Source organism: Delphinus delphis, chromosome 5 (genome assembly GCF_949987515.2).
Source record: "Delphinus delphis chromosome 5, mDelDel1.2, whole genome shotgun sequence".
In the NCBI taxonomy this organism is placed as follows: Eukaryota; Metazoa; Chordata; class Mammalia; order Artiodactyla; family Delphinidae; genus Delphinus; species Delphinus delphis.
This window is the reverse complement of record NC_082687.1, coordinates 86,318,187-86,336,253: the sequence shown is the minus strand read 5'-3', so window position 1 is coordinate 86,336,253 and position 18,067 is coordinate 86,318,187. Positions and strand designations below refer to the sequence as shown.

The window sequence follows — 18,067 nt, the reverse complement described above, 5'->3', positions numbered from 1 at the left end:
TAAAATATTTTGAATTTGATAAATTTCTAAATCATATTGTTATAGCATAAAGTAACCATAGAAAACAAAAACATCAATATAGCAACTAAATTATTAACATACAGGAGTGTTTGCACTGCTGAGTTTTCACTGAAAAGGTTTTCGATACATGTAATAAAGTGTTAAATTGCACAGGATGAGCTCTTAAAGTAATCATCACTAATATGTAAAGTGTTAAGTATGTTGCTGAAATATTTAAATTTACATACGAGTAATATTTTTAATATATATGTATTTTTTAAATGAACAGGATAGCAGTGCATGAACCTTCATTTATGATCTCTCAGTTGAAAATCAGTGATCGGAGTCACAGACAGAAACTTCAGCTCAAGGCGCTGGATGTGGTTTTGTTCGGACCTCTAACGCGTTAGTATTCTCTCTCACAAAATATGGTGTGAAAGAATAATCAGATCATCCATTGTTGTTTAAAGAAGGAAAAAGTAAGAAATGTGGTAGGCCAAGAAGAATCCTCTGTTAGCAATGAAAGAAATGTAATACTATCTTAAAAGATTTATAGGGTGAGATTTTCTGTCATGGAAATACGGAGTGTGGAATTTTCAAAGCTGGTTGCTGATGTAGAAAGTTGTAAAAACTATATGTTAGTTGATGATTTAGAATTAAATTTCTAGATTTAAAGCTCTTTACAGCAGTTTTAATGTTGATGTTATTATAGCTGGATATTCACTGAAGAGTCCTTAAAAAAAAGTTGCAATCTAACCATCTTGATAGCAAGAAGTAATAAATCCTAACCTGACTTTATTAATTACCAGGAAAAGGATTTTTAAGATACAGATCAAAAACAGAGGCCCTAGAGGCCTGCTTGAAACTGTACAAAGTAACAGACTATTCTGGCAGAAGTACAAGGTGGAGAATGTTATTTGATTGTTCTAAAGAAGAACATTTAAGAAATCGCTTTGTCATATTTGTAAGGAAAGTGAGCCTTGTTGTTCTTTACCTTGAGAGGAATACTTTCTTCCCAGAAGGGAAGTTTAATATGTTTACTTCATTTAATTTCAAATTTCAGAAAGCTTTGGGGGAAAAATGTTTGAAGAGTACACATTTTAGAGGAATTATATTTTATTTTTCAGAAGCTAAAAAGGGATAACAAAATTAATCCAAGAAAAATGGCTTTCACAAATTATAAATTAAGAAACGAATTTTACCTCAATTCTTGAAGTTAAGAGACTTGCAGGTTTCTATAATACCATGTTGGGGGTGCCCCTGCTAGTAAAGGGTTACTGGAGTGGTTGGATGTATTCCATGACTTTACGGGTGGTTCTTTTTTGGCTCAGGCTAAAAGGGCAGCTGGTGAAACAGCTGGAACTCTCCTTTGTGATAGTTGGTGGAAATTACAAACCCTATGAAATAGAACACTGTTGAAATGCCAAGCATTCCATAAAGATGATACCCTTTCTAACCTTTTCCTTATCCTAAGTTTTCAACTGAATCTATTGGGGGTTGTCTTCTGTGAGATTCGATCTAGTTTTTTCATGTGAATGATTGGTGAAAATAGGAATTAGACTATAGAATTTGTCTCTATATACAAACTGGTCAGGAATATTTATATTTTATTAATCCAAGAACAAACTACTCTCTAAGCCAAACAGTATTATCATTTGAAAAGAAACCAAACTAGTCTCAAAGAATGTTGAAAACAAATGTTTTAATAACAAACCAGTTTAGAAGTTAATGATGCGTTACCTTTTTAATGTGTTTGTCTTAGAATTATTATTTGAGTGAATGAGCCCTACAGTTGGAACACCCACATTAGATTTATAAAAAATTAGCAGTGTCAAGTGAACAGAAATACATTTTAAAGGAGTTTTCACTGAAATCTTTTCCAGTTTGTGGTACTTACTGTACAGTTTGAGACTTGTCCATCTGTTTATTGTTATTCCTGGTGATTATAGTTCAGCCTAAACAAGGCTTATATTTGGACTAGAGCCTGAGCTGAACCTCTCAGTTTGAGGCAGAATAAAAATAAATCCTTTTGAGACTTTAGCCTTCTGCCAAAGAGTGAATAGTGAATCTCTTTCACTATAGGTGAGGGCGTGCACTCTTGAAATATGAAACACTGAGAGTCTCTGGCGTAGAACATGCTGTTTATCACACAATGTAAATGTATACGAACGCTAGACTTGTAAGCATGAAAACTTTTCATTTCTATAGAGCTCTTCATCTCATCAAACATGCAGAATATCTCCTTACTTCTGGAGGTGTGGGCAGTTAGGCAGTTTTTCACTGAAAAACTGTATCTCTTTGCAACAAATAACACATTATATTGTATTAGTTATCATGTCTTCCCCCACTGAGCCTCCACACTCAGATCAACTAGGAAATTATTTGCCTAGCGGTTGCTGTGGTTTGTATTACTGAGGACAGTAGGCCTGGCTCCTGGCTTCTGACTTTAGAAAAAATGTCAGGGGTTACTGTCACGCTTGTTGTGCCACAGGGGAAGGCGATCCCGATGTTTCCCTCTAGTAACCCAGATCTCTCTGGCAGATAACCACCTAAAACGTTACTAGTTATGATCATTTAACCCATGGTTTCTCAACCTTGCCACTTTTGACATTCCGGGCTGGATAATTCCTAGATGTTTCTTTGTTACCGCCAGACTGGGGACAGGAAAAGAGACTGTGTTATGCATTATTGGATGTTTGGGAACATCCCTGGCCTCCACCTACTAGATACCCATAACAGACACCCTTACTTCCACCTTCCAAATTATGACAAGCAAAAATTGTCAGATGTCTGCTGGAGGGAATATCACTCTTGGTTGAGAATCACTAATTAATCTCGTTACATGGCTGTGTGCTTGGGAAATTGCTTTTTGGTGAATGATTAAGATTTCAGTTTGTGTATCAAAGCATGACCGCTGCCTAACTTGTCTGAAGGAGGAGAGCTGGTAATGGTGTTACTCTCCATGACTCCTTTCACCCCACAGAGGACCATCCTCTCTATGTGATTGGAGATACTGTTGCTTCTTCAGAGCTCCCCAGGAATTCTGTCACTAGCTCCTGTAGCAGCAGGGGGCATGGTGTATCCATGTGGGTTTATCACTGCCCTCCTGTAGGTCTAGTATATCAGGTAGTTATAATAAGCACATTGATTATTTGAGGAGAACTTGTATATGGGAGGGACATCTTCATATTTTGTTTTGTTTTTAGATACCTACTATTTTTTAAAATAAGTGGCTCTGTGTACTGAGATTCTATGATACTCAAAGATTAACTTAACCATCTGTAATTGTCTTCGTAGGCCCTCCTCATAACTGGATGAAGGATTTTATCCTCACAGTTTCTATAGTAATTGGTGTTGGCGGGTGCTGGTTTGCTTACACGCAGAATAGGACATCAAAAGAACATGTTGCAAAAATGATGAAAGACTTAGAGAGTTTACAAACCGCAGAGCAAAGTCTCATGGACTTACAAGAGAGGTGAGTAGGTAAAAAAGACTATAAAACTGTGGGAAGATACAGTTTGTGAATATGTAATATGGGCATGTGCTTACCATTTATATTTAGGTTGGTACATACATCAGGAGTTCATTTCATGTTTTTAGAAAAGTATCATATTGTCATAATTACAAATTTATTATAAAGGTATGCACTAGGGAATAAATGGGCAGAAGACCAGTGGAAATAAATCAAATATAGGTAGAATTATAAGTGAAGTTAAATTTTATTTTTAACATGATTTAAATAATTATGAATTTCTTAAAAGCTTCTTCCTGAAGAGTATTTCCCTTCTATATCTTGTATTTTTAGCTCAATATAAATCAAAATAGCTATATAGTAGGTTACCTGATGTTTTTGTTGTCCAAATTTAAGATTAATAGAAAATGCTGCGAATTCTGATTGAAACATGTATCTTATTGCTTGATACGTATTTATTGTTCATTAAGATAATGAAATTTTGGAAACTTTTGTGAGGAATTTTCATTTTTATTGTTCTGTAAGGCTTGAAAAGGCACAGGAAGAAAACAGAAATGTTGCTGTAGAAAAGCAAAATCTAGAGCGCAAAATGATGGATGAAATCAATTACGCAAAGGAAGAGGCTTGTCGGCTGAGAGAGCTAAGGGAGGGAGCTGAATGTGAATTGAGTAGACGTCAGTATGCAGAGCAGGAATTGGAACAGGTATTTATGTTTTAAAAAAGTATTTGTGAGGATATTTGTATTGCTACCCTGAGGAGTTTTTTGGGTTTCATTCAATCTCCTACATTTAGTTCCATTATATACTCTTCCTTAGTTAATAAAAGAGTCATCTGTCTATATTGTTAGCATTGGTCAAAGTTCATTAGCAAAAAACAAAGTACCAACTAAAAGAAAAATTTACCCTCATGTTCACTCATTCATGAAGTCCTATCCCATGCCATGTTAATTGTCTTGAGTGAATCTAAGATGTTTATTTAACAACTGTAGTATATTTCAGTTTCTGACTGTAACCTAGTAAAGTATATCTACTGTTAAAGTTCTCTGCAAATGTTAAGAATCTCTATTAAACATCCATTTGAATCCTGTTAAATGGTTTTAGAACATAATCTGCTACAAATTCTGAAGTTGTTCAAAAGGTGTCCTTTTCAATATCTGCTTCTACTATGCATTTACTCAGGATGGAGTTCAGGCATTGCACAGTCCTTCAGAAAAGGTGGGGAGGTCCTGGGAGAATTTAATTGTAGGCAGATGTATTAGTTTTATAATTCTGCTGTTAAAAATTACCACAAACTTAGGGGCTTAAAACAACACACATTTATTACCTTAGAGTTACTGAAGTCAGAGTCTAAAATAGGTCTGCAGGGCTGCATTCCTTCTGGAGGCTCTAGGGGAGGATCTGTTTCCTTGCCTTGTCCAACTTCTAGAGGCTGCCTACATTTCTTGGCTCATGGCCCCTTCCTTCATCGTCAAAGCATGTCACTCCAGCCTCTGCTTCCATGGTCTCATCTCCTTCTTCTGACTCTTACCCTTTCTTTACTGATAAAGAAGTTGAGGAACAAAATGAGGACGAGAAAACTTGTTCAAGTTTAGAGAGTGACTCGGTTGTAAAGCAGGGCCAGGAACCTAGGTATTCTGCCTCCCACTTTGCTTTATGCACTGTTGTCTTCTCAATCAAGTGCTAAGTAAGAATTATGTAATGGATGAGTTTCAGTTTCAACTCATGAGGAAATGTTCAGGGTACATTACTAATTCCTTCAAGATTGTCATTTTGTCTGACTGAATGCAGCTATCTCTTTTGTTAACAGTTAACTGTTCTTTCTCTCATACCCCAGATACCTGTCTTTTGGGTCTTTTCCCTGTAAGGGGTTTGTTCTCTTAAGTTGACTCCTAGACCTATTTTGCAGTCTGGTCCTATTTACCTGACAGACCTTGTCTATGTAGAATGTAGTAAAGAACCAGGGAGTTAACAAAAAGGCGTACCCAATTACCAAAAAAGGCATAGCCAAATTATACTGTGTCCAAGAATTAGATACTATGTCCTTTTCTCCTGTGAGAACTCTGTGCCTGTTCCCACCCAGACTTCAACTCTTGGTTGTTCCCAGTACTAAATAAACTAAAAAGCTTGTTAGCTGTTTTCCTGAACTTTGCAGATGAGAAAGAACAAATCAGAAAGCAATAGTGGGGATTCTTCTATAGAGACATAAACTGGTAGCAGTATTTTACAGGAAACTGCCTCACAGTGTGGGAAAAAGACACAATATAAAGAAGGACCCCTAAATCAGAAATATTCTAGTCTGGGGTTTGGGACATAGAGACCTTGCATCCCTTAATAGACCCTAAGATTACTATGATACTACATCCCAGCACAAACATAATAATCCTAATGAGATCCTGAGTAAGAGGTGGTTTAAAGGAGAGAACTGGGTATTTAAAAAAACTCTGTCCAACATGATTACAGTAATAAGAAACACAATTTTATGAGTGCTTACTCTGTGCCAGAACTTTATGCTGTGCACATCATTGCAAAATTTTAATCCTCACTATACATAGACAGTATTCTCATTTGTAGATGAGATGTGTACAGGTTAAATAACTTGCCTTAGGTCACATAGCTATTATGTGGCAAAGGCAAGATTATGTGTGTTTTATTCCAAAGTCCACGTTTTCCCATACTGCTATTAAAAGCTTTGTTTATAAAAGTAAGTTTAACTGGGAAATTAATTTACATATGTCACATAATCCACAGTTCCACATAGTTTGAAGTATTATTGTATCTTGTCGAGTGGGTAATCAACTTCTCAAAGTTAGAAGGCAGGAAGATCTGGTGCATATTTTGTATAATGTTATTTTCTGTTAAACAAAAGCTTTTGGGTGAATAATAGTACTGCTTTATATTTTGTGTGGTTTAAATACTTTTCACATAAATTATTTTGTTCTTAAAGTCTCAAGAAGCCTAAAGTTAGGGCAAGTCATAGTACCTCTGTTGTACATGCAACAGTAAGTCTCCGAAAGTAAAGAACTTGCTGAAGGAAACAGAGGTAATAAATTGTAAAGTTGGTCCAGAAACCAGGTTTTCAGATATTTAGACTTTCTTCTGTGATGTCATGTTTTTACTTGTTGCTGTTTTATTCCCAAGACACAAAACTTATATAAATAATTATTGTATTTTTAAACAACTTAATAATTCATCATTTGTAAAACCTATTAATTACTCAATTTTCACTGCATCTATTTCCCTGTAAATAACAATGTTAATTTAGACTGAGGGTTGGAATTCAGATCAAGTGATAAGAATAATGGCAGAGAAAATAGTTGCTGTTATTGGAAGGTCAGAATTCCCAAAATTTTGAGACATTATTTGACAGTCAATCAAAACATTGGTCAGCCTCAGTTTATACTAGAACTATATCAATTCTGTGTTAAATGTGTTTATTGCGCTTGTTTTGGGGAAACAAATTTATGGATATAACATTAAGGAAAATCTTTATGGTTAAAGAGAAAAACACGAGTGAATTTGTTCAGATTCTCTGTATACATCTTTGTCAATGAAAACTGTATAGAAATTTTAGCTTTAAAATCTTGTGAGGGCTTCCCTGGTGGCGCAGTGGTTGAGAGTCCGCCTGCTGATGCAGGGGACATGGGTTCGTGCCCCGGTCCTGGAAGATCCCACGTGCCGTGGAGTGGCTGGCCCCGTGAGCCATGGCCGCTGAGCCTGCGCGTCCGGAGCCTGTGCTCCGCAATGGGAGAGGCCACAACAGTGAGACGCCCGCGTACCGCAAAAAAAAAAAAAAAAAAAATCTTGTGAGAAGAAGGGCCTGTGACCTACACTTTGTAGTGTTATATACAACTCCATGTCACAGGGCCTGAGTTCAAATTCTCTCTTGAGAGATTAGCAGGGACGCCACACAGCTCTGCCAACTGTCTTATTAAGTGCAGTATTGTCCCAAGCACATTGCACAGGGAGTCGCGTCAGGCAAGTGTTGCTTACGATTTGTCTCAAGTGAGTAAGTCCTGTTTTACCCTTCCTGTTAATATTTTGAATTGTTTACTTCCTGTCTGACGGTTTTAGAGTTTTAAAAAAAGTTTTTAGAAAACTTTTTAGAAGTTTTAGAGTTTTAAAAAATACCTTTCTACATTTTTTTCCTGTAGTATCTGGCAGCTGTTCTCTTTATCAGAAATTTGTGTCTAGTACTCTAATTTAGTTTATTCTGGCACATGATAAAGTTTATTTAAATAAATGGGGTTTGATCAGATCCAACGTTCTTCTGCACATTAGTTTAGGAATGAAGTTTTAGTTACTTTACTTAACTGTGGGGAAAATTAATTTGTGGTTATGGTGCTCCAGAAGCAGGATGCCCCATGGTTCATTTGTCACTTTGTCTGAAGGTCTTGAGTGTGTATGTAATTTCATAAATTCCATCATGTATCTTTTTTTTTTTTCCATCATGTATCTTTTTTTTTTTAAGAAGATGTTGGGGGTAGGAGTTTATTAATTAATTAATTTATTTTTGCTGTGTTGCGTCTTCGTTTCTGTGCGAGGGCTTTCTCCAGTTGTGGCAAGCGGGGGCCACTCTTCATTGCGGTGCGCAGGCCTCTCACTATCACGGCCTCTCTTATTGCGGAGCACAGGCTCCAGACACGCAGGCTCAGTAGTTGTGGCTCACGGGCCTAGTTGCTCCGCGGCATGTGGGATCCTCCCAGACCAGGGCTCGAACCCGTGTCCCCTGCATTAGCAGGCAGATTCTCAACCACTGCGCCACCAGGGAAGCCCCGTCATGTATCTTTATACATCCTTAGCTTGAGCTCTTGCTAGTTTTTAAGTGAATCATTCCTACAATGGATTGTCTCTTTATTCTGTGTCATTTTCTTAGTGAGACTTTCCTTAAGAGTTTTTTCCTTAGCACGTAATACCACCTCATACACTAAGCATTTTAGTTTTCTGTTTATTGTCTGGCTCCCCTAAAGGGAGGCTAGAAGAAAAACTTCCACATTCTGACACTGAAGCTATTCATAGTTTCCCATGGAAAAATCAAGAAGACTCTCACTCAGAATCTGTTTTCTCGAAATTTACACTTGGTCTGCATATGCTAATTTATCAACTTTTTGGTATGTGAGAAGCAGGAAAAAATTAAATAGAGGTGATAAAACAGACTATAATAGGCAGATATGCTCATAACAATGAGAAATAACTAGCCATAAAGATGTCTGAAAAACTTTTTAAAAATGGTATAATTACTTTAAAAAAATGGGTGTATAGTTAGGTAGCTACAGCAAGGTCTTTGGGGAACACTAGAAGGGGTAGTAGAACAGGTATTCACCCTATTTTGGATACTTCTTCATATCCTGTCCATAAACAAAGAAATACAAAAAATGTAATCCATTTCAGTTTGTACATGCCCTGGGTTTTTGTCTGTCAGTGAGTCTGGCTATTATAAAATATAAAAATGCAGTATTGCAACCTAAGATATATGCAAGCTCCCTTTCACCCTCTGGCTTTACAAACTTGCTTAGTGAGTTTAAGAGGTACTTAAAAACTTCAGCTTTAGTTTTTAATGTTAGAAATATTGTTTTAGACTGTGATTTAAAAAGATGTTTACAAAGAGCATAATTCAAATTGCCTTTTCTTTTAATTTTGGTACTAAAAAATCTTAGTTTAAATATCTTTTAAAAAGAGAAATTTCTCTTTCTCTCTCTAACCTCTACCACCTTCCTCTACCCCTCTTTCTCCCTCCCTCCCTCTCTCCCTCCCTCTCTCTCCTTCTCTCCCACTCCTCCTTTTCCTTCCTACCTCCCTCCCAGGTTCGAATGGCTCTAAAAAAGGCTGAAAAAGAATTTGAACTCAGAAGCAGCTGGTCTGTTCCAGATGCACTTCAAAAATGGCTTCAGCTGACGCATGAAGTAGAAGTACAGTACTACAATATTAAAAGACAGAATGCTGAAATGCAGTTAGCTATTGCTAAGGATGAGGTACTCTATTATATTGCAAAACGTACTACGCTTCTAAAGGGATTAACCAGTTGGTATACAAAGATCTGAATAAAATTTTTAGTATTGCAGATTATTTTTATGAATTGGAATTTATTGCATAGATTGACTCTCATAAAAGTGAAATCACTTTATTTAAGAGAAGTACATACCTTTCAGAATGACCTTAGTATCATTTAAAAATCATCCCTACTATCATTATCATAAATGTTTTATATGGAGCTTTTCTCCTCTGGGTTGCTGCTTCATATCTGATTCAGGTTAGTAGTTACTAGAAATTAATGTCTGACTCTTAATAATTGTGTGAAATTACTGAGTCTTAATCTGATTTCTAGTGAAACAACAACAACAAAAAACTCGGTGCACTCACTAACACCTCCATTGCAGTAGGATATATAGTTTATGTTATTCTCCTAGTTTTAAATAGAAGATTCAGGTCTTTCTGATCCGTAGAAATAAGGGAAAAAATTCTCCAGAACAAAGTTTGGCTTAGGAAAGCATGCTTTCTCCCTCATTTGTTTTCTTTTTTGGAAAATAGGGCTATATCTTGGCTAATAACTCCCCATTGACTTTATAATTATTAATATATTCAAAATAAAATAAACCTTATTCGTATATGTGTATTTTATCCCAAACCTAGCCTTATTTTTCTCTCTTTGGGTTTCTAGGCAGAGAAAATTAAAAAGAAGAGAAGCACAGTCTTTGGGACTCTGCATGTTGCACATAGCTCCTCCCTAGATGAGGTAGACCACAAAATTCTGGAAGCAAAGTAAGAATGTTACTGTCACTATCTGTCTGTTTTTATTGTGTTGAAATGTGTAATTTATAGGCAATTTATGTTTTAACTTGTCATTTAATTATGTACTATTATATCATTTATACTAATTCTAAAAAGGGGTAATTTCTTCTTGAAATTGGTTAATTGCCTTGGTCTGTTCATGTAGTTGACTTTTTTCAGTGCTGTATTAAAGACTCTTTGATGCAACAAGTAATTCCTATATTGGCTTTTCCAGGAAAGCTCTCTCTGAGTTGACAACTTGTTTACGAGAACGACTTTTTCGCTGGCAACAGATAGAGAAGATCTGTGGCTTTCAGATAGCCCATAACTCGGGACTCCCCAGCCTCACCTCTTCCCTTTATTCTGATCACAGCTGGGTGGTGATGCCCAGAGTTTCCATTCCACCCTATCCCATTGCTGGAGGAGTTGATGATTTAGATGAAGATACACCCCCAATAGTGTCACAGTTTCCCGGTAAGTGGTGAGTTCAAAAAAGAGAGTTGGTACAGTTTTAAAGGTAACTTTCTGCCATGCCTTTTATGAATCATTTGCTTTGAAATCTATGATAAAATTTGTGTTAATTCTTCATTTTCTCTTTTTTCTTTTTCTTGATCATTGTGTTTACTGTTTGACATACTATATGAGCTATGTGTGTTACACACATATATATATGTACACATATATAATAACACATACATGCTAAGTCACTGTATGAATGAAGTGCTGAGCTTTGAGGGAAAACATCCTTTCATATGGAAGCTTAATCTATAGTAGAAATTAAAAATTAGAGGAAGACCTTGGAAACCTGAGTTGCAATCCTAGCTCTGCCACTAACTAACCAACTGTGTGACTTTGAGCCAGTCGATTTATTTTAAATTGAGTTGCCTTCCCAGTAGGCATGTTTCATAGTATTTTGTTTTGCTTTTCCAATTCTATCCTTTTATTGAAAGAGTATTAATTAATATTTAACTCATAAAGCATTAAATCCACTCACCTTTACACAAAATTAAATTGCGTTTATATTTAGAAAACATACATTTTTTTGTTGCTAAAAAGTGGAGCTTCTCCCAAAGGTGGTTTTTTTGTTGTTGTTGTTGTTGTTGTTGTTGTTTTTGCGGTACCCGGGCCTCTCACCGTTGTAGCCTCTCCCACTGTGCTCCCGGAGCACAGGCTCCGGACCTGCAGGCTCAGCGGCCATGGCTCACGGGCCCAGCCGCTCCGCGGCATGTGGGATCTTCTTGGACCGGGGCACGAACCCGTGTCCCCTGCATCGGCAGGCGGACTCTCAACCACTGCGCCACCAGGGAAGCCCCCAAAGTTGGTTTTAACATGTACAGTTTTCATTATAATTGCTTTGTTATGCTGTATTCTTTGAAGATGTTTACAGTGTAAAGAATACATTTTGGTAGGAAGGTGAAATTTTACTATTTTAGATTTTATTAATAAATTGTAGAATTTATTAATAAATATTTGGAATTTTTGCAAAGTTATAGAGAGTGTAAATTTAAAGCGGTGTATTTCTTGTATTAGAAATCATTTGAAAAACTGTTTATCCTTATTACTGCTTGCCTGATTCATTTTCCCAATTTTTGTAACCTTTTTGAAACAGTATAGCTAGAACAAGATTCCAAAGAATAGAGAGCAAAATTTAATCATTAATCAGTTGAAAACTCACACAGAAATTTGAGTCTTTGAGACACAAATCATCATATATGAGCATTTTGCAGTTTGAAATTTTCTGTCCAATTGTTACAACTTTCCTAAAGTTATGATTTAGAAAAGGTTCTAATGTTAAAACAATTTTATGAAATAAAGCCCTAAGTTTGCAAATAATTAATCAGTGACTGTGTGCTTGTGTTCATTTCTGTGATTTTAATTATCTGGTTTAACGGCAGACAGATAATGCAAGCAGATTGGGGAGACACTAAACTCTTACAAGAGGAAGGGGGAGAGGACAGATTGTAAATGCAGTGAATACTGGGAAGTATGTGACCTCAATCATTTCACTTGCCCCATGCTGCAAGATAGTGATGGTTGAAAAGTTTTATCTAGATATGGGCTAGCTCTGCTGTTTGGATACTGTCAACTTGAGTTTATTTGAATTATGTGCCCTTAAGCTTACCATATATGCAGCACTGATTCATAAGTGTATGATTTTGTTTGAAAATGATAGCTTTTTAAAGTTGCAGTTCCTCCTTAGAAACCATAATTATTCGATATCAGAAGTGTGCATATATGTATTCCCTAAAATTAACTAGTTTTTTCTTTACTTTTTTTTTAAAGTACTTTTTGATGGGGCAAGATATCCACATGTGCATTAAAACACTTATAACTAAATGTGAATAATTTTTTAGTGATTGTGATACACAGAGAAATTTGAACTTTTTAAAATTCAGTATGATGCTTTAGAAATGCTTAAGTTTATTATCTCTGAAAAATAACTTATGCCAAAGATTACACTTTGAGAGCTCTGTCTCCACCCAGTGGCACAAAAGTAATACTCCACTCTGTTTAGTTATAAAAGCGTAATTTCTGGACCTGACAAATAAACTCTTGGCAGTAGTACTAGGGTCTAGGGTAGGATGAAGGCTCTTCATTATATACTCTTTTAAGCAGTTTTAAATCTGCACCATGGATATGTGTAAATTGTCTAAGAGTGAAGGAATGACAAGGAAGCCTGCCTGTGGTATGTTAAGAGCGAAGTAAAAGATTATAAAACCATATACAGAATAATATTGTCTATGTTTAATTATGTGTAAATAAAAAAGAGAAGATATTATCAAAGGTTAGCTCTGTATGGGTTTTCCCAGTACCTTTATAGTATCTACTAAATATTCATAGTGGGATTGTGGTAGCAATTTATTTAAAATTTCTTATCATAAAGCTCTTCAGATATGCTTAAAAATACTGAAAATAAATTGCTCATTTACTACAAAGATAAACAGATTTTAACATTTTGCTTTATTCATCTTTCTTTTTCTCTGAAAAAGAAAACACATCTCCTCCCCTTCCTACTAAAGTTTTATATCTTCTAAAGCCTGTTTTACTTGTATTACATGCAGCTATATCTATAAACAATAGATACAATTGTTGTTTGTTTAAAAATGTACATAAATGGTATCAAACTGTGGGTATCATTTTGCAGCTCTTTTTGGTCAAAAGTATGTTTTAGAAAATTTCCATGTTTATATACAGATAAATTCACTAAAACTGTTTAATATGAGTCAACCACAGTATATCTATTTATCTTTTGTAATAATAAACCACAGTTTATCCAATTTTCTACTGAGATAGGTTCTTTCTACTTTTTTGCCCTTGCAAAAATGAGCATCCTTATCTCTATCTCCTTATTTCTAACTTTGAGAGTTTCTCTGGGTGGACACCTAGAAATGGATTGCTAAGTCATTGGGAAGGCACCTCTTACTAGTCGTTGCCAAGTTGCTTTCAAAGTGGTTCTATCTGTTTACATACCCACTGTTTATAAGAATGCCTGTCTGCCTGTATCCTCACCATACTAGGAATGATCTGGTTTGTTTTGTAACTTGAATGCGTGTGATATGATACCTTAGTGTTATTAAAATTGTAATTTCTTTAAAGACTACTGAGGTTGTCTTTAAAGACTAAAAAGACTACTACTACCATTTCATATTTATTGGTGTTTGTCATTCAGATTTTTTCCTCTCTGAGTTGCTTGTTCCTGCTGTGGAATGTCCCTCCGAGATTCCATACTTATCTGGAAGAATTTTTATTATTATTTTCTGGTTATTTGAGGGTTGCAGATGTCTTTTCCTAGGTCTTGGCTTTTCTTTTTTACTGTGCTTTGTTAACTTATTTTCTTTTTTTAATCAAATGGTTTTTTTTCAAAAAACATTTTTAATGACAAATTTACAAATCTGGTTTGTGTTTTTATGTCTTTTTCATAAGGCGATAGATTGTTGTTTGCTCTACTAAAAGTTTTTAACTTTCACTTTAATCATTTAGTCTTTTCATCTACCTGGAAGTTATTTTTGTTCCTATTGTGAGTGGAATCTAAAGATATCTCTTGATGTATGGATAAACAGTTGTCCTAGTCTCATTCCTGCTCTATCCTTGCTGGTTTGTAATACAACTTCTCTCCATAGATACATAAATGCTTCCAGGCTCTTTATTTTTGTTCCATTGATCCCATTTTGCTTTAGTTGCTATATGTAGCTTTATAGTAAGTATTAATGTTTGATGGGTTTAATCTTCCTCTATTAAATTCAGAATTGCTACTCTTGGCAAGTTATTCTTATGAATTTTAGGATCAGCTTACAAAACGCCATGAAAACTTCCATGGGGCTTTTATTGGAATTTCTTTGAATTTAAAGATTAATTTTTAGCTTGATTTTTTTAATAGTTACATGTGTTACCTTTCTTTAAAAAGTTATACTTCATATTGCTTGTTGCTGATATGTAGGGAAAAGCTGTTGATTTTGGTATGCTGATTTTGTATATAGAAACACTGAATTTTTCTCTAAGAGTGTTTTGGATTTTGTTTTGTGGACAATAATAATGACTTCTCCCCCCTTTCCATTCCTTGTGCTTTTTTCCCAAGGCAGTCTAAGACCTCCAGTAAAATGTTGAATAAAAGTGCGAAAGTGATTGCAGACAAATAGTGATCTCCATTTCTAACTTTAAAGAGAATGCTTATTTCATCATGAAGTGTGTTTTTTGGTTTATTTGTTTTGTTTTTTGCTCTGTGTTCGATGGGTTACATTTTTTTTTGGCTGAGCCACAAGACACGTAGGATCTTAGTTCTCTGACCAGGCATTGAACCCATGCCCCCCTGCATTGGGAGCACGGAGTCTTAACCGCTGGGCCGCCAGGGAAGTCCCTGATGGATTATTTTTAAATTAAGGAAATTAATCTCTATTTCTGTTTTGCTAAGAATGATTTTTCTTTTAAATCAATGGATGTTAAATTTTACCAAATTATTTTTCTGCATAATTTGAGGTAATTGCTTGTTTTATTTTTCTTTATTCCGTTGAATTTTAATCTGTTTAAATAAATTCCTTTAAATGTCAGTGAAACTTTTAGTCACAATGTTCTGTTTTGATAATAATTAGATTTGGTTTGCTATATTATTTTATTTAGGGTTTTTACGTTTTTAATCATAGATTAGTCAATAATTTTCCTTCTCGACACTCTGATTTTGGTATCAAGGTTATATTAGCATCATAAAATAAGGCAAAGAATATCCCCTTTTTCTTTCATTTCATTTTTTTTTTTACTCTTATAGTAGTAGTTAAGAATTTGGTCTCTAGAACAAGATTGCTAGAGTTTGAATCCTTACTCCTCCATTTAACTTATATGTATGTAATGTTGTCTAGTATTTTGTTTTGTTTTGAATGTCCCGCAAAACATTATTATTATTATTTATTTTTTTTTTTTTGCGGTACGCAGGCCTCTCACTGTTGTGGCCTCTCCCGTTGCGGAGCACAGGCACAGGCTTAGTGGCCATGGCTCACGGGCCCAGCCGCTCCGCGGCATGTGGGATCTTCCTGGACCAGGGCACGAACCCGTGTCCCCTGCATCGGCAGGCGGACTCTCAACCGCTGCGCCACCAGAGAAGCCCAAGACATTATTTTTTATTTGTGTAACTTTGTGGGAGGTACTCTCTCTGACTCTAAGCTTCCTTGTCTGTAAAATGTAACCTACCCTATGAGATTATTTTGTAATTTAAACTAAATAATATTTGTAAAACAATTAGAACATACCCTGGCCCATAATAATCCTCAGTAAATGTTTTGAATTTTATTCTGTATTCTGAAATATAAGATACAGATGATTCTATGAAGGTTTTGAAGAAATTGCCTATAGGCAGTTTGAGTTTGGTGTGTGTGTATGTTGGCAGAAGGGAAGGAGACAGATTTTTAAATTATTGATTCAGTTTCTTATAATGGTCATAAGTCTAGATTTGTTAAATTATATGTTTCTAAAATATTGTTTGTTTTATCTGAGTTACAAAATTTGTGGCTTAAAGTTGTCCATAGTATTTTATATGATTTTAAAAATCTCACATCTTTAAATTTTCTTTTCATTTCTCCTCCTTGATTAATCTGGCATGATTTGTCTATTTTATTTCACTCCGTCATTCTTCAGAGAGCTAACTGTTGGTTTTGTTGATATTCTCCATTTAGTTCTGCTCTTATCTTTTATTTTCTTTATTGGAATTTGCTTCATTTGTTTGTTTTTAATATTTAGACAGCTAGCTCATGAATTTTCAGTCCTCCTGTTTCCTTAATGTATGATTTTTATGGCTGCGAATTTCCCTCTAAGAACGACTTTAACTGAATCTACCTGAAGTTTGGATACATATAGTTTGATTATCATCTAGTTTTAAAATGTTTCCAACTTTTAATATGTCTCTTCCTTGAAATATGAATTATCTGGAAGTATATGTTTAAGTTTCCAAATGTAGTATGTTTGTTTTGTTGTTTATTTGGTCATTAGTTTTTAAAGAATATCTTTACTTATCAATTTCTAGTTGTATTATGCTTAGAGAATAGCATCTATATAACATTTATTCTTTGGTATCTTCTGAGACTTGCTTCATGACCTAGTATTTATTTGATCGAATATTTAAAAATTTCCACACATATCTGAAAAGTACATTTTCTTAATTGTTAGTTATAGGATACTATATTGTTGGTTAAATCATGTATTAGTTATGAAAAATCTCTATATACCTACATTTTGGTCTACTTTTCTGTCAGTTGCAGAAAAGTTTGTTCAGATCTCTCTGAATTTCTTCTTGTAATTCTGCTTATTTCTATTTTATATAGTTTAAACCAAGTTATTCGGTGAATATAAGTCCAGATGTATCTTTTTAAAAGATTAACTATTCTTCTATGATTATGCGGAGACTGCTTTACAGCTAGCCGTACTTTCTGCCTTTAAGTTTGTATTATCTGATATTAAAATAGCTATAGGAGCTTTCTTTTGATTAATATTTGCCAGCGTAACTTTTTCTTTACTTAAAATTTTTTCCATCATCAGGCTGTAGATATGTCTGTATAAGAAATAGTAATAACTTACTATTTTGCTTTCTATTTGAGGATCTCTGTTGCCAGCGAAGTCCAATTTAATCCAATTACATTTAATATGCTTGCTGATCCGTTTGGATTTCTCTCTGGCATATTATTTTGTGGTTTCTCTTTTCTATACCTCTTTTCAGCTTCTCTGTCATTCTCCTAAAGGATCTTCAGATGCTTTAATTTTAGACACTACCCTCCGCATCTTATATATTAATGTTGTCTAGTATTTTGTTTTGAATACCCTGCAAAAGTCATTTTTTATTGTTTTATTCAGTCGTTGTTCAGAAAGACTTATGTGTTTCGCTCTTCATTGTATTTTGTTTTTTACTCTTTCCTTTTTTTTTGCTTCCTTGAAAATATGTTCTTTGGTAAAAATTCTTTCAGTTAGCAACTGGGAGTAGTAAATTCTCTGTCTTTGCCTGAAAATGTCTTTATTTTCACTCTCACTTGAGAATAATAGTTTAACTGGATATCAGATTCTAGATGAACAATTACTTTTCCCATAGTATTTTGAAAACATTTGTTGTTATTTTCAGGCCTCTTATTGTTACTGTTGAGAAGTTTTAGTAAGGCAGATTGTTCCAGTTTCCTTTTAGGTAATTTCTCATTTCTCTCATCACTTAGAAAATGTTATCATTTTCTTTTGTTACACGTTTTTACTATAATATAATTAGGTGTACAATTTTTTCCCTGATACTTGGTGTGCTTTTGAATCTGAAGATGATTATCTTTTTTCAATTACAGAAAAATTATTAGTTGTTTTCTCTTTTAAT

General features: G+C 34.8%; 1 protein-coding gene across 2 annotated transcripts in view; it reads left to right on the top strand.

Annotated features, from left to right (window-relative positions):
- STIM2 (stromal interaction molecule 2) overlaps positions 1-18,067 on the top strand; it is a 168,243-nt gene that overhangs the window by 137,364 nt on the left and 12,812 nt on the right. For both annotated transcript variants that reach the window (XM_060012728.1, XM_060012729.1), the window contains exons 5-10: positions 290-405; positions 3,298-3,475; positions 3,998-4,175; positions 9,273-9,440; positions 10,127-10,227; positions 10,472-10,710. In XM_060012728.1, the coding sequence (XP_059868711.1) occupies positions 290-405; positions 3,298-3,475; positions 3,998-4,175; positions 9,273-9,440; positions 10,127-10,227; positions 10,472-10,710 (980 nt within the window). The remainder of the gene's footprint in view (positions 1-289; positions 406-3,297; positions 3,476-3,997; positions 4,176-9,272; positions 9,441-10,126; positions 10,228-10,471; positions 10,711-18,067) is intronic.